The sequence below is a fragment of the Arvicanthis niloticus genome, chromosome 3 (genome assembly GCF_011762505.2).
Source record: "Arvicanthis niloticus isolate mArvNil1 chromosome 3, mArvNil1.pat.X, whole genome shotgun sequence".
Classification (NCBI taxonomy): Eukaryota; Metazoa; Chordata; class Mammalia; order Rodentia; family Muridae; genus Arvicanthis; species Arvicanthis niloticus.
This window is the reverse complement of record NC_047660.1, coordinates 137,932,565-137,950,052: the sequence shown is the minus strand read 5'-3', so window position 1 is coordinate 137,950,052 and position 17,488 is coordinate 137,932,565. Positions and strand designations below refer to the sequence as shown.

The 17,488-nt window shown below is 43.3% G+C and overlaps 1 protein-coding gene across 1 annotated transcript in view; it reads left to right on the top strand.

The window, feature by feature from the left end:
• Positions 1–1,942: 1,942 nt before the first annotated feature.
• Positions 1,943–17,488, top strand: part of Acer1 (alkaline ceramidase 1) — a 30,846-nt gene continuing 15,300 nt past the window's right edge. Inside the window, exon 1 of the mRNA XM_034498185.2 lies at positions 1,943–2,199. Coding sequence (XP_034354076.1) covers positions 2,080–2,199 — 120 coding nt within the window. The 5' untranslated portion in view covers positions 1,943–2,079. The remainder of the gene's footprint in view (positions 2,200–17,488) is intronic.

Sequence of the window (17,488 nt, the reverse complement as noted above, 5' to 3'; positions counted from 1 at the left end):
GCTCTGAGTATGAAGAGACAGGGTTGCTGGGGACTGCTTGAGGAGTGAGACATCAACCTCAGGTTCTGGAAGACACACTGCTTTAAAGGGATGGGGAGAGAGTGATGGAAGAGATGGTGGATGCTCCCTTCTGGCCTCCAGCATGCACATAGGATGTAATAAATTAACATCCTTTAGCATATGATTCATGAAATGAAAGTGCTTCCTGCTCAAGACAATCCTGGAAGCCGTGTAAAGGTGGGAGAAGAGAACTCACTGCACACAGCTGCCCTCTGACCTCCAGATGTGTCCTGCAGGCACACACACACACACACACACACACACACACACACAGACACACACGCAGTTAAAAGATGAGAAACACTCCTTTAATTCTAGCACTTGGGAGGCAGAGGCAGGCAGGTCTCTGAATTTGAAAAGCAAAGAAGATAAGAAGGGACATTGTGAGCAGACAGGCTCAGAGGGACAAGAGGAGAAGAGCATCAGACACTGACACATACCCTTATAGTTATTCATACATATATGCACACACAAATATACATACACAATACACATGCACTTATATGCATACATATATACTACATGCATATAAATATGTATATGCACATATACATATGCATAGATGTATAACACACATATACAAACATGTATACGCTCATACATATATACATACACATGTCCACACATTTATTTACACATATGCATACAATGCATATATATATATACATATACACCTGTACACATATACATATACGCACATATGCATACACATACACACATGTATATGTACACATATGCACATGTATATTCATATATACACATGCACACACACATACGTATACATATATACATATATAATATGTATACACACATATATCCATACACGTACACATTATTCACAAATTCATATATAGACATATACATGTTTATATGTGCACTTATATACATATATACACACAAACATATATACATATATGAACATATAGGTATATGTATACACATATATACACACATAAAATATATGCATATATAAATAAACATCACACATATACACAAATGTGCATGTATATACATATAGACACATGTATATATACACACACACATATATATACATATATATGATTTTTCAGTACTAAGATGGAGCACAGAGCCCTTACAGATTCCAGGTATGAACTTGTCACTGAGCTGCATCCCCAGTTCTATTTTTGTTTTTTTTGTTTTTTTTTTTTTTTCAGGCAGGTCTCACTATGTAGCCCAGCCTGGAACTCTCTATATAGCTCAGGATGGCTTGAAACTCACAGATTAAAGGTATATGCTCCTGTCTTGAAAAACCAAAAAAAATAAAATAAAATAAAATAAATAAATAAATAAAGGTATATGCCACCATGCCTGCCTAAGATTTTATTTTGTTATTGTAGTTTATTTATTTATTTAAATTAATCAATTTATATATTTTTTGAGCTAGGGCTTCTCTGTGTAGTCCTAGTTGTCCTGGAACTCGCTCTGTAGACCAGGCTGGCCTTGAACTCGTAGAGACCTGCCTGCCTCTGCCTCCAGAGTGATGGGATTAAAGGTGTGTACTGCCATGGCTAGACTTTACCTTTTCTTTTGAGACAAGGTCTGTTGAGACAGACCAACCTTAATCTCCTGATCCTCTTGTCTCTGCCTCTTGAGCAGATGTCACCACCACACTGGTTTTGTGAGTGCTGGGGTGAGCCTCTGAGATTTGTGTGTGTTATCTGAGTGCTTCGTGCCCTAAACCCAGCACTAGCCCCTTATTCTCACAGTATTAAAACAGTCAGTCCCCTCATGTCTTGCTCCTCAAGTGCCAGCTTGGGAGGCCTCCTCCCGGCTTACTGTCGCCCAACCCAAAGAACACCGCCCCTCAGCAGTTGCTTAGGGCAGCCTCAGTGTCCTACTGTGCACATCTGCCAGGCTACCCTGGTGCAATAGGGAGCCACCCAGCAGGTTTTTCCTCTCAGCATGCTCCAGGGCTCTGAGCTGTTCTGTCTCCACCTCTCCCTGGCTGGGCACTCCTAGGCTCACTCACTCAGCTGGCGCACCTCTGCCAGGCACAGGATGCATGCACCGAGCACCAGAGCAAAGATGTCCAGCATCTTTGCCTATCAGAGCTCTGAGGTGGATTGGTGCGAGAGTAATTTCCAGCACTCGGAATTGGTGGCCGAGTTCTACAATACGGTGAGGGCCTGGGCAGGGGCTTTGAGAAGGGTGGGATGGGGTAAGCTTACTGAATGTGGTTTACCAGATGTGGGATTAAACCACATCTCCATCTCCTCCATGGGGAATCTTATTTGAGCAGGTGTGTGTGTGTGTGTGTGTGTGTGTGTGTGTGTGTAGCCTGGTGGATCAGCTTGGATCCATTCATCAGTCTCCCTGTAGAACTGAGATCTATGGCAGGGTTTTAGACTCAGTTCTGAGGGATGGGGCTGTGACGGTGGGCACACCAGCAGCCTTAAAGACCCCCAGAGGAGGCTCTTTGAATCAGTAGGATTGACCTATGCAAGCTTTTTGGGAGAAGTAAGGATGTCTATCCTTCCAGCTGCAACCTCCAGCCAAGATCAATGCATCCCAGTTTTCCCTTTCACGACCCTATTTGAACCACTCCGATTTTTATCTTTCTATACCTGATGCCACACAACACCGGTAGTATTCAGTACTTAACACACAGTGATGCAGTTGTTGGAGAAACTTGAAAGATGCAGACAGGTAGAGGAGGCCATATGAACGTGCTTTAGCTGCCTGAAACACAGAGCTGCTTAGCCACGAGAAGGGACATCATCAAGTCCCCTCTCTAGAGGCAGGTCATTCCCTTGAAGTCCAGAGCAGCTGCCATGCTTGTCCTCGGGTGTGGGATCCGAATGCTGGGACTGGAAGCCCGCAACCACCACACCCATCCTAGCTTTTATTTGGTGCTTGCTGTGTGCACACTGTATAAACCTTTCACCTTCGTAATCTCATCTGATCCACACAGCCTCATGGGGAGACAGGGAGACGCCAAGAGGGGTGTCTCACTGTGCAGCAGGTGCTTCAGGGGGTGAGGGGCAGGTTGCAAATCACCCTGGTGCTTAAACCTAGACTTTGAACTTCAACTTATCAAACCCAACACACACACACACACATGCAGAGAGAGAGAGAGAGAGAGACTCACACAATAAAATAGTTTTGTATGGGAAATTGCCAGCACAGGTGAGAGGAATATTCATTACCCCAGCTACTAGTGAGGCTGAAAAAGTGGGATTGTTGAGAATTTAAAGCTAGCTGAGACAATCTATGTCAAAATAAAAAGTGGTGATAGCACACAACTTTCACCCCAGCACTCAGGACAAGTGGATCTCTGTGAATTCACGCCAGTCAGGGCTACACAGTGAGGACCCTGTTTCAAACAAAACAACAAAACAAAACCAAGCAAGACTCACAAAAATAAAATCAAACCAATAAAATTGGTGCTCTAGTTTTGTATACAGTTCAGTTCTGGGGCTCCCACCTAGAATCACCAGTGAGGGGCTGAGGTCATGGTCAGGAGTGAAGTCCCTACCTAGAACCCCCGAGCCCCCAGTGAGGATGTGTGGGGTGTGGTCAGGGTGGAGCTCCTGCCCTGAATCCCACAGTGCCTCTGTGGTCTTCCTTGGACCTCAGTTTCCATCCAATTATTAGAGTTGGTTGAGACTATCCTTTGGGTGAGGTCGGAGAGGACTGGGCTTCTACAGTTCCTCTCTCTGCCTTTCCAGATGCTCTGTGATCCAGAAAATTCTCTGGGCATCTCAGTTCACTATGATGGGTACCCTATAAAAGATCCCAGGAGAATACTGAGTCAGGTTTGTCAGGTTTGTCAGGGCCTGGGCCTCTCACTCTCAAATGGCTGGCATGCCCCTGTCAGCTTCTCTAAAGGGCCAGCACTCCACAGACTGGGAGGGGAGACTTCACAACCTTAGCCAATGGGACATTTCTACTTGTAGTGTAACTGTTTCACAAAATGAGAATGAAACTCCCCCAGCATGAATTCATTTGACTTTTGTTCTTTCCTTTTGTTTGAGGCTTACTATATAGCCCAGGCTATCCTCAAGCTCAAGATCTCTCTTCATCACCCCTCCCTGCCTCAACCTCTCCAGTGCTATTACAGACTATTACAGTCTGCCATCACATTTGACCTCATTTTTAATTTTTTTCTAATACATTTATTTATTTATTTATTTATTTATTTATTTATGTGCATGCACATGTGCGTGTATGAAGGTCTGAGAGCAGATCCAGTTGGTGAGAGTTTCCAGCTGTGTGAACAGGGATGGCTTTTCCAGTGGTCATTTTCATTGTGCCAAGGCAGAGTGCCCAGGGGAATGTAAACGAGCCTTGATAAGACTATAAGCCAATAAAGCTTTATTGGCAGGAGCTAGGAGTGGTGGTGGCTGAAGCCCGTCAAGCTCAGGAAGGAGAGGTGAAGACTGCCAGGAGTTGATAAGTTCTAGGCTACCTTGGCTTACAGTGTGAGAGTCTGTCAAAAGAACAGGATAGAAACTGAAAGGAAGGGAAAGGAAAGAAAAAAAAAAGGGGGGGGGTATCATGGTGCACACCTATCATCCCAACACTCCAGAAACTGAGGCAGGAGGATTGTCCCCAAGGTGGTCTTCAGCTACATGGTGAGTTGGAGGCCAGCCTAGGCTACAGGAGACCCTGTCAAAAAAGGAAAAAGAGAGTTTGCTTTTAGTAGACGTGGGCTCTCCCCTCTCCTGTTGCTTCATGAAGACAGTTTGCCAGTTGCAGAGTAGATGGACTGAGAGAACTGCGGCCCAGCTTTGGTCAGTCAGTGCACCATGGCAATTGTTTTTACCCAAAAAAATCACCTCAACCGACAGGATTTATAAACAAAGTCATCCAGAGTCACACTCCTGGAAGCTGCCACAGTGTTACTACATGCATGCAACTGTATACTCTGGAGCTACACTGTGCATTCCAGTGTGCCATTCCAGCACTGGGCCAGCAGAGGTTACTAAGGAACTGAAGGCTATCCTTTACTAGAGAGAGTTTGTGGCCAGCCTTGGCTAAAGGAAACCAGTGAGAAACCCCAGCTCAAAAAACAAAATCAAGAACCCACTGAACAAATTTATTTAAGGCACTGAGGAACAGCCCCAGAGGTTGCCTGTTTGTCTTAGGGCATCTACTAGTGTGAAGAGACACCATGACCACGGGGACTCCCTTTTCTTTTTTCTTTTTAATTCTTCTTTCATACAATTTGTTCCGCCTGCAGTTTCTACTCCCTCCACTCCTCCCAGCTCTACCCCTACTTCCTCTCTCCCCCAGGTCCACTCCTCCTCTGTTTCCCTTCAGAAGGGAGCAGGTCTCCCAGGGTCACCAACGGAACACAGCATAACAACTTACCGTAAGAGTAGGCACAAACCCTCAAATCAAGGCTGCATGAGGCAACCCAGTAGGAGAAGGGCTCCAAGAGCAGGTGAAGGAGTCAGAGACACCCCACTCTCACTGTTGCGAGTTCCACAGAAATACCAAGCTACACAGCCATAACACATACACAGAGGACCTAGCACACCCATGCAGGCTCCATGATCGCAGCCCTAGCGTCTGTGAGCTCTGTGAGCCCGCTTAGTTGATTCAGTGGCCATACTCTCCTGGTGTCCTCAACTCCTCTGGCTCCTACATTTCTTCCTCTTCCTCTTCTGCAGGGTTCCTCTGGCTCTGCCTAGTGTTTGGCTGTTGTAGCAACTCTTTTTTTTTTTGGTTTTTTGAGACAGGGTTTCTCTGTGTAGCCCTGGCTATCCTGGAACTCACTCTGTAGACCAGGCTGGCCTCGAACTCAGAAATCCTCCTGCCTCTGCCTCCCAAGTGCTGGGATTAAAGGCGTGCGCCACCACCGCCCGGCGTGGCAACTCTTAGTAAGGGAAACATGTAAGTGGGGCTGGCTTACGATTCAGAGATTTAGTCCATTATGTTCATGACAGCAAGAGTGGCAGCGTGAGAGCAGATATGGTGCTGGAGAAGGAGCTGAGAGTTCTATATCCGGATTCACAGGCAACAAGAACACTGGGCTTGGCTTGAGCATTTGAAACCTCAAAGCCCATCCTCCAATAGGGCCACACCTCCTAATAGTGCCATTCCCTTTGGGCCTATGGAGGCATTTTCATTCAAACCACCACACCACTGATCCCCACACACAGATGCACAGACACAAAATAAAACAAGCAGCTGCTTTTGTTTTAGCACATGACCACCAAAAGTTTCATATATAATACAGTGATTTTACAAGCCACAGCCCACAGCTGAAGAATAAGTTGTTTGGATTTGTCACAGGGTCTGGCTTCATAGCCCAGGCTAACCTACAGCTTGAGATCCTTCTGCCTCAGCCTCCCAATTGCTGAAAATTGCAGGCGGAACCACTGCACTGGTCTTCTTGTCTATCCTTAATTATAATTAATCAATTATATACATGTATATTATTTATTATATTTAATTATATATTTATGTATATACTTTATATATTTAGACAATATATGTTTAGACAAGGTGTCTCTACATAACATTGACTGTTCTGAAACATACGAAGTAGACCAGGCTAGCTTCAAACTTACCACAAAGATCTCCCTACTTCCACATTCAGAGTGCTGGAATTAAAGGAAAGTGTACATCACCCTACCTATTAAACAAATTTATTTTGATTTATTTTGACCAGGAGTGGTAGCCACACCTTTACTCTCTATACTCTGGAGTCAGAAGCCGATGACTCTCTGTGAGTTTGAGGCCAACCTGGTTTACGTAGTCAGTTCCAGGACAGCCAGGGCTATGTAAAGAGACCCTGTAACCAAAAAAATTAAAAATTATTTTAAATTATGGATAAGCAGAAGTGTGTGTGCGCATGTGAGTGTGGTGCTCTCAGAAGTCAGAGGGCTCTGATCCCCTGAAACTGGACACACAGGTGGTCATCAGCTGCTTGACTTGAGTGTTGGAAACTGGCTCAGGTCCTTTGCAAGAGTATTGGTCGTCACACTTTAATTTGATGTATGTGAGAGAGTGTGTGTGTGTGTGTGTGTATGTGGGAGAGGGAGTGTGTATGTGCATGTGTATGTGTGAATGTGTACATGTTACATATATACAACATATGTTATATGTGTGTGTGTGAGTGTGTGTGTGTGAGTGTGCATGTTGTGCGCGTGTGTGTGTGCGCGCGTGTGTGTGTGTGCATGTGTGTGTGGGGGGGCTTAGGACAAGCAGAAGAAATAAGACACAGCTGAGCCTGTGTGTCTGAGGCACAAGGCAGAAGCTGAGTGATGGGAGTGAAAACTGTCTGAGACCATGGTACCTGGAAGAAGGGCATTCACAAAGGCCCCATGTGACAAAGCACAGCCTGTTGGGAAACAGTGTGTAGCGTGGAAGAGTTCAGAGCCCAGGTTGCTGTGAGGACAGGACCAGGGTCAAACTAGAAACTTTGCTGAGGGATGCATCCTTTTAACCTGTGAACACTGGGTTGCCATTGGTGCTTGATCATCACAGCAGGAGGCCTGATATTTGGGCAGAGGCTGAAAGAGCCAAGAAAGACCTATGGAAAGGACCAGATGTCAAGGGCTTCAGTAGGACAGAGGCCGAACTTGGGAGTCATACCAGTTTGCACCTGTTTGAATTGGCTTGATAGCTTTGGATTTGCTGGATGCTTAAGGGGGTTCCAAGGGGAACTGTGGACAGTGGGTGTTTTCAGGCTCCCAGGTTCCCAGAGACTGCATTTCTTTACTTATCTGCACATATGTGCTTGTGTTTGCATGTCTATGTGTTTGGGTGCCATAAGTGTTCCGTGCTATATGCCTAGAGAGAAACCAGACAAAGGCACTGGATGCCCTAATGCTGAACTAACAGGCTCCTGTGATTTGTCTGATATGGGTGCTGAGAACGGAACCTGGGTCCTACAAGAGCAGCAGATGCTCTTAATTGCTGAGCCATTTCTCCAGCCCCAAGAGCCTGTTAAGATACAGCCCAGGCAAACATGAGGTGGGAGCAGGTAGGAGCTGGGGGCACTGAAGAGGGAAACAGAGCAGGGAGAGTGTGGACTGCTGCACACCAGACCTGAGCCAGGTCACTACTGGCCACCCCCATCTCTTCCTTGAAGGTTGTATGGCCTCTGCCTTCACATCTACCCACAGGTAGATCAAGGGCAAGTGAAATCAGGTTAGTTCAGACAAATGGGCAGAAGATAGGAAGGATCTTTTTCCCAGGCAGATAAGATGCCTGGATTATATAATTACTAGTGAACGGTATGTGCTCCCGTCCATTGAGATAAGTTTCTTTGGGTGTCTTATGTGTGTACCCACAGCGTGTGCGTGTGAGTGTGCATGTGCGTTTGTAAGGCAGAAGTCAAAGTCAGGCAAGGCTTATTTATTTATTTATTTATTTATTTATTTTTATTTAATTCAAGACAGAATCTCATTATGCAGCTCTGATTGTCCTGGAACTCACTTCCTAGACCAGGCTGGCCTTGAACCCAGAAATCTGCCTGCCTCTGCCTCCCAGGAGTGCTGGGATTAAAGGCATGAATCACCACCATTTGGCCCCACTGGCTTTATAGAATAGGTGATTGGAATTTTAATCTTTACTGACTGAATCAGCTCAGCAGCCTTCAGTACCTTTGTCAGTTGGTGGCCTCTGCCCTGCTGGGCTTCTGGGATGAATGGAGATGTCCAAGTCAATGAGACAGTAGTCTCCTTATGTTTTTCTTCTTTATGAGCCAAGGAAGGAAGAAGCAGCTGGCATGTTCTGAGCTTTGAGACACAGAGGGGGACCAAAATAGACAGAAAACCGTTCTTTGGGTGGGTCTGGTGTTTGGAAGGAAACTGATATTGCTGTTGTCAAGGGTGCAAGGAGCCAGGCGAGGATCTTCAGTGGGAGAGCTGAACTTCCTCACTCTCTGTCCGAGTGAATGAACACTAGCCTCAGACTGACTGTGTAGCCAGTGCTGTGATGACCAGTATGTCAACACAACCAGGTTAAAGTCACTGAATCTGGCCAGGTATGGTGGTACATGCCCTTAATCCCAGCACTCAGGAGGAGGAGGCAGGTGGATCTTTGTGAGTTTGATACCAGCCTGGTCTACATAGCAAGTTCTAGAATAGCTAGAACTGCAGTGAGAACCCATCTCAACAAAACAAAACAAAACAAAACAAAACAAGAAGACAGGACAGAACAAACCGCTATAGTTCATGGCAAGTCCTAGGCAGCGAGAGGGCATGGCAGGAAAGGGGATTGTGGCTAAGCCTGATGACTTGAGTTTGATCCTTGGGACCCACATGGTGGAGAAAACTGACTCCTGCAGGTTGGTTGCTGACCTGTACAGGTATGTCATGCGACCCCCCCGCCTTGCCATCAATGATTAACAAACAAAAGAAAATTGCAAAGCTGTTCCCATAACAAACACAGCAAAAACGAGTCATCAACATTGACATTTATTAATAATTTTTAATACAACATATTTAAGTGTTAGCCTTATAAGTTTCCTTTAAAGTATCTTCTCCTTCCCACCTCCTGTGGGTTTTCCAGTTTTGCTACATAGCCTCAGCTGGTCTGAAACTAGTAATCCTCTAGCCTTAGGTTCTGAGTCCTGAGATGACAGACTATACCACATTCTAATAAGATGAAACGTCTAACAAAGCTCAGAGAGATTTGGTTCCTTGCGCAGGATCACACAGCAGAAAAGTACACAGGGGCCTGGCTCAAAGCAGCTCTTCTTGCTTAACCACTAAGCCAGGAGGCTGCCATTTGGATTAGCCACCACGTGGATGATAATTCCTACAGGTAAGTCTGGTCCTGCAGCAGGAACTGCTTCCAGGCACTCCACCCCAACCCACAACCTTGGGCAGGCCATCAATGGGAGCAGACGATCAGGTAGCACGCGGTAGATGACAGGTGCAGGCAGTGGAGACTAGAAGATGGGCAGTGAGCACACAGGGAGTGGAGGCGGCTCCGGAGATACTCCCTGACTCAGTAGGCCCGATAGTCCCCGCTGCCTCTCCCTGTCTCCTCCAAATGCCTAATGATAAGCAAGTGGCGTCTGTTACAGTGAATGGTGAATGTTTATTGGCTTACAGTACTGGCTATGAAACCTAAGAGCCCTTCAAGGCCAAGGGCTCTACTGGAACCATGCACCCGCTCTCTTCACTTAAAGATAATGGGGGCGGGGAGGGAATGCACTCTTGACCTCACTCCCAGACCCTCACTCGGGGATTCTAGGCTGAGCTCCAACAACTGACCACGCCCCTCACAGGGGATTCTAGACTGGGCTCCACCCCTGGCCACGCCCCTACGTCCTCACTCAGGGATTCTAGGCAGGGGATCAACTTCTGAGACATATCCTAAAGTCTTTTTTTAACAACTTCTGTTTTTAAATGGGGTATCGGTATGTAGTCCAAGCAAGTTTTATTTATTTATTTATTTATTGTTTTTAAAATTTCTTTTCTTTTCTTTTTTTTTTTTAAAGACAAAGTCTATGTACCTGTATAGCTTTGTCAGTTTGTCACAAACTAGGGACATCTGCAAAGATGGAACTTAAATTGAGAAAATTTCTCCCTCAGATCAGTCTGTAGGCAAGCTGTGGGGCATTGTCTTGATTGATGTTTTATGTACGAGGACCCAGCCCACCTCGAATGGTGCCGTCCTGGGCGGGTGGTCCTGGGCTCTATAAGGGAACAGGCTGAGCAGGACATGGGGTGAAAGCCAGTAAGCAGCACTCTTCATGGCCTCCGTATCAGCTCCTGCCCTGACTTCCCTCACGATGGATTGTGAGGATGAAACACAGCCTCTCCAAGCTGCTTTTCTCATGGTCTTTGTCACAGCAGAGAAAGCAGATTAGTCTGAGACTGGCCTATAATCCTGACTGCCTCCCAAGCATCTGCCTGCTTCTGCCTCTCGAATGCTGGGACTGAAGTCATGCTCTACCACACCTGGCTTTGTTGTTGTTGTTTTTAATTATTATTTAAAACCATTTTTAAATTTAAATATATTTTGATCACACTCTTCCTCTTCTCCAGTTTCTTCCAGGTCCTTTCCCTCTCCTACCCACCCAGTTTAAAATTCTTTCTCAAAATAAAAAAATAAAATCCTAATACAACAGCAACATCCCCAAGACAAGAAACAAAATTAAACACCACCCAAAACAAATTAAAACATCAAACAGTAACCAAATAAAAACACACCAAATAAAACCTCCATTATATATTGGTCAGCTATCCCAGAACATAAGATCTATCCTGGCATGATTGGTATACCCAGCGTCACTCCACTGGAGAAAACTGATTTTCTCTCTTCCAGCAGGTACAAGTGACATTTGCCAACATTTGCACCAGTGGCCAGGTTTTTTCATTCATTCATTCATTTATTCATTTAAAAAAATTATAACGAAATAAAATATAATAAGATAAAAAAGCCAGGCAGTGGTGGTGCATGCCTTTAATTTGAACACTCAGAAGGCAGAGGCAGGCAGATCCCTTTGAGTTCGAGGCCAGACTGGTCTACAGAAAGAAACTTTTGTCTTGAAAAAAACCAAACCAAACCAAACTAAGCCAAACCAAACCAATCAAACAAAAAGATAAAACAAAAACTATCCCATCAAAGCTAGACAAGACAAACCAACAGGCTTGGGGGCAAGAACCTTTGCTGAGCCAACCACTGCCTAACTCTATATCACAGGTCAGTTATAGACACTGGGGAACATATATTTGTGAGTGTGTGTGCGTGTGTGCGTGGACATGCAATACACATGGCACGGCACATACATGCAGGTCAGAGGACAATCCCAGGTGTCAGTCTTTGCCATCCATCTCATCAGAGGCCTCTCTCTTTGTTGTTTGTAGCTGAGCTGAGCACTGTTGCTCGACTGTCTCAACCCACTGGCTTCCAATAAACATAGAGACTTACATTTATTTTAAGTGCTTAGGCCTGTTAGCTAAGGCTTGTCAGTAGGCAAGGTCAGTTTCTCCACAGCGCACCTGCCTAAACATCACAAAAAGCCTTATGTTTAAAGCATCTAAATTCTGTATATCTCTGAAGGGTCTGAAGACCAACTATTTATCTTTTTTTTTTTTTTTTGGTTTTTGGTTTTTTGAGACAGGGTTTCTCTGTGTAGCCCTGGCTGTCCTGGAACTCACTCTGTAGACCAGGCTGGCCTCGAACTCAGAAATCCGCCTGCCTCTGCCTCCCAAGTGCTGGGATTAAAGGCGTGTGCCACCACTGCCCGGCTCCAACTATTTATCTAAAATACATCTAAATAGTCAAACATTGCTTGTCTCCAGCCATCTACTATCTGCTTAATTTTGAAAACAACTACAGGAAGCCAAACAAACCTTATATTTGTAATAAACTAAAGTAAAACCTAACATGACCACAAGTTTGATTGACTGACTACCAACGTGCATTCCTTAATTATCCTTAACAGTTTGTAATTGTAGCTTTCGAGGATTAGAACTTTACATTTTAAAATGAGTTGCATAGGTACAATACCTTAAGCAAGAGTTGAAACATAGATACTATAAGATGTAGCAAAAATAACCTTAAATTCACACCAATATACAAAAATCCATTCCAATGAAAAATATTTGAAATTGGTAGTTTCTATTTATTGTAAAAAGTAGATTCAATAATCTACCCTCTTATCCTATCATTCCTATATCCCTCTTTTTCTTTTCACTCCCTCTCTTCCTTTAACACTATATAGGACAGAAAGGATAAAGGAAAGAAAAAGAAAGAGATCCATGAATCTAACCTCCTTTGTTTCCTCTCTGACCAAGACCATTAACAACTTGTGACTAACCCCCTTAAATGATGACAACACCCATCACTCATTGAATGACCAAAACCACACATCCCACCTTTTAGGAATTGGGATGTTTTCTTAAAATTTCTTGCTGCTATCTGGAGAGAACAGCAACTTTTGGGGGGCCCTATGAAAACTGGAGTATTGGCCAAGTCCTGGGAGAGCTAGCTGTATCATTTGCCGACCAGTCTCAGTGTGATGGGAAAGTGCAGAGTCCTGAACTGAAGTCCTGGCTGGAACAGTCTGAGTCTGGACCAATTAAGCTAGTCACTGAGGAAACAGCTATTGAGGCCAGCTGTGACGCTGGATATTTTACGCTGGATATGTGACGCTGAGATATTTGTCTTATCTTCACTGGTGTCTGGTCCTTTATTCTAAAAACACACAAACTTTTAAAGGTAGTATACATTTTTGTATTAACACATGCATAGAATGTGTGGTGTGCACATATCAACTAGAAGTGAATCTTTGCTCTTTGAGCAGGAAAGGAGTCAAAATTTCTAAGTCTATTTGGACTGCATAACAAAATTGTAATATAAATCTCCACCCTTGCCATCTTCATCTCCAAGGGTAGCATGTAACGATAAGTCCCAAGGACTCTAGCCAACAAGACTTACTGGCTATGCAGAGACATGTCTTAGCCAGTCTCTGAGCTCTTCCCATGACAGGGATCAGCATCCAAGTCACCTGTTTTGTTGTTCATCTTGGTCTCTTCCTTCATGTCTGCAACCAAGATTTTCAGGAGGTCTTCCTGGGTCAGATCTAATCTTTTTTTAATTTTGAAGGAATCTACAGCCTTTCATTTCCTATTGAAACAAAGATATAACCTCTTCCCTCAATGCAACACATTTTCTGACTTCCATTCTGAAGTTAATGTATCCTTATAATATATAGGCTTCTTTAATCTAGTGGTTCTTCTAAAATCCAGCCAGTGTTTTCAGTAGCTGTGCTACCTGTCTCATTGACATTTAAAAATTTAAAGTCAATAAAAACATTATTTAATCTATCTCTGGGAGACCTTACATCCTCCTTCTGTTTAATAAGCATTCCTTTAAGGTCCTGTTAAATCTCTCTACAATTGCTTATCCTTAGGGTGTAAAGTCTACCAGTAATATGTTTTATGTTATATTTAAAGAACTTTTGCATTTTACTGGATACATATGCTGGAGCATTATCAGTTTTAATCTTTAAAGATATTTCTAATATCGCCACTGCTTCTAATAAATGTATTATTACAGAATCAGTCTTTTCAGAACTCAAGGCAGAAGCCCATTGGAATCCTGAATAAGTATCAATTATATGATGTACATACTTTAGTTTTCTTTTTTCCTTTTTTCTTTCTTTCTTTCTTTCTTTCTTTCTTTCTTTCTTTCTTTCTTTCTTTCTTTCTTTCTTTCTTTCTTTTTCCCGAGACAGGGTTTCTCTGTGTAGCCCTGGCTGTCCTGGAACTCATTCTGTAGACCAGGCTGGCCTCAAACTCAGAAATCCACCTGCCTCTGCCTCCCAAGTGCTGGGATTAAAGGCGTGCGCCACCACTGCCCGGCTTTAGTTTTCTAAACTCTGCAAAATGAAACATCCATTTTCCAAATTTCATTTCTATGGTTACCTACCTATAGGGTTACTAACAAGTAGGCCAACTTTTTTTTTTATAATTTTCTTTGCTTGTTGCCGTTATAGGAAAAATAATTCTTTAAACCTCGACTATTTACATGATGACTCTTATGTAATTTGAAGTCTCTAATACATTTCCTGATAGTAATTTGGTCTATGTCCTCATTCCTATGCCTGCCAATGGTCCTGGCAAGCCTGTATGAGATAAAATGTGAGTTATCTGTATTGGATGATCTGTTTTGATTTACTTGTACTTGTATAAATAATAAAGTTAATTCTGAATCATCTAAGATAAGTCCAGCAGTTTCTCTGCATATTGAGAATCAGCAACGCCGGGCGGTGGTGGCGCACGTCTTTAATCCCAGCACTTGGGAGGCAGAGGCAGGAGGATTTCTGAGTTCGAGGCCAGCCTGGTCTACAGAGTGAGTTCCAGGACAGCCAGGGCTACACAGAGAAACCCTGTCTTGAAAAACAAACAAACAAACAAACAAAACAACAACAACAAAAGAGAATCAGCAACTATATTAAGAGGTTCTAGACAATCAAACAGAACCAGAATAGCATATAGTTCTGACTTCTGAACTGGAGCCTGTGGACTTTGCATTCATTTATTTATATTTTCTTACTTATAACCTGGCATTCTTGATTTATTGGCATCTGTATAAAAAGTAGGAGCTTTAGACATTTGTGTTCCTCTCACTTTATGAGGAAGAATCCAATTAGTTCTTTTGATAAATTGAAGCCTCTTCCTTTCTCCAAGTATAGAAGGACCGTGGCGATTTTAATCTTGTAAAGGCGGGGATAGAGGCCTGACCGCCAGTAATTAAAGGGGACCTTGTAATGGCTCTAGTCCTCCTGTTGTTGTCTAGTGAGGCATGAGGGCCATACCCATCCCGATGTCTTTTTCCTGGAGAGGGGATACTTTTGACATCAACCCCTATGTAGTCAGGTTTGTCCCTCAGGGAACCCAGAAAGATATTTTTAATATTTATTTATATTCCTTTGCAGTGCTTAGCCTAACAGCCTAAGCAAGAATTTAGATTGCCAGTTCAGAGGGGGTTCTGGGTGGCCCCTCTCTGCTTGGTCTAGGGGCAGATGTCCCCTCCTTTAGGTTGGGTGGAGATGGGTTTTGGGAACACCTGGATAGAGTAACAACTTCTTCTTGAGTCCTGTGGTCCTCCATAGCTAACTTATGAGAATGTATATGAATAGGTTTTGTTATCAAATTATCTATCTGTTGATTCACAAAATTAGTCAGCCTATTTAAGACTCAGGGACCAAAAGAAATAAGCAAAAAAACCCAATTAATGGTCCCCAAATGGAAGGAAGTAGGGTTGACATCTATAGAGAGGTTGAAAACCAATTCTTGTACTAGCTCTCTCTCTCTCTCTCTCTCTCTCTCTCTCTCTCTCTCTCTCTCTCTCTCTTCTCAAGGCCTTCTCTGACCTTTTTCATGTTCTCTTTAACCATCCCTGTCTTGTCTATGTAAAAGCAACATTCTTCTTTAAGGGCTGTACACAGTCTAGAGCTGTACACAGTCTTTTCTATTGTAAAAGAGTAAATCAAGTCCAATAAAGTCCTTTGCAATTTTTGGAGATCACTTCAGACAGCCAAACAAGGGATTTCTCCAGATAGTAATGCTGGTCTCTAGCTGTTTGATGTCCTTGTAAACATTGCCCATTAAAGGTCTGAGTACTGTAAATCTGGAGGCCAACATCAGGATTAGAACTTGCAACCGCAAACACCACGGGTGATTCATTTTTACCTGGAAAGGAAAAAGAAGGGAATAGTCTGGGAGATTTCTCTTCCCTGGATGTCAATTGTTATTCATCTTATTTATAATTGGGCCTGGCTTTGTGGGGGTATCTATTTATTTCATTAATCTTTTTGGCGGCCATTTAGCTGTGCCTTCTTTGGTATCAAACAGGCATATCAGTCCTCGGCCCCATATGAGAACTGGGTCCTGGCCATTCCATTTAAGGGTAAGATGGTCCTTCCACATAACTGTGGCATAGTTTTTATTGGTCTCAGCATGCCAAAGGCAGTCAGCAGCAGGTTTGCCATGAGCATCCATATTTAGAAAATTGAGAACGAACAAGGCATGATGGAGAACATTTCTGGAAGACTCCTTCTAGGGGTATAGTTCCCCCTCTTTTGTTTTAAAAGCCAATTTTTCAGAGTTCTTGTAAAAACCAGGGCAGAAGCACCAGTAGCTGTTCCCCCCATACTCAGAGACTTATGAAGATATTATTTAAAAGTTTTACAATACCTTGTTCTTGTCAAGACAAAACAAAAGCTGTTTACTTAATCTTTGGTTGTTTTTGAAATGAGGTGCTAAGTGCCAAAAAAACTGCAGTTTCTGGCCTCAAAAGGCAGATCAGCTACTGTGGCACAGCAATCTAGATGAACAAGCCTTTATTATACAGCGACCCTAATGTAAAGAATAAAGTTGCATGGCCAATTGTTTTTGTAGGGTCTGTAATCCATTTGATATGTAAATTTGTTATGGCATCTTCCTGGGGTTCAGGCAATCCAGTATGAGCTCTTAAATGTCTTAAACAATTAAGGAAAAAATACATGTTTCTTAAATTGAGCTGTATTTGTAAAATCTGAAAATTAGTAATATTTAGAAAAGGAACAATTTTAAGCAATTATAAATCACGAACTATATATTGGTTATGAGTATACCAATTGAAAGCTTAATTTTTGTATTTTAAATAGTGGCTATAGCACATAGTTCATTTATCTGTGTTGAAGCAGGGGGGAACTCAAGAGAGTGAACATGTAATCTCATTATATATATATATATTGTCTTCCCATTTTGTGAGCTGTCTATCAATACAGTAAACACAGTTGGGCGGTGGTGGTGCATGCCTTTAATCCTAGCACTTGGGAGGCAGAGGCAGGTGGATTTCTGAGTTCGAGGCTAGCCTGGTCTACAGAGTGAGTTCCAGGACAGCCAGGGCTACACAGAGAAACCCTGTCTCAAAAAACCAACCCCCCCAAAAAAAACAGTAAACACACTTTTTATGAACTATATGTATAGCTGTAACAAATTGA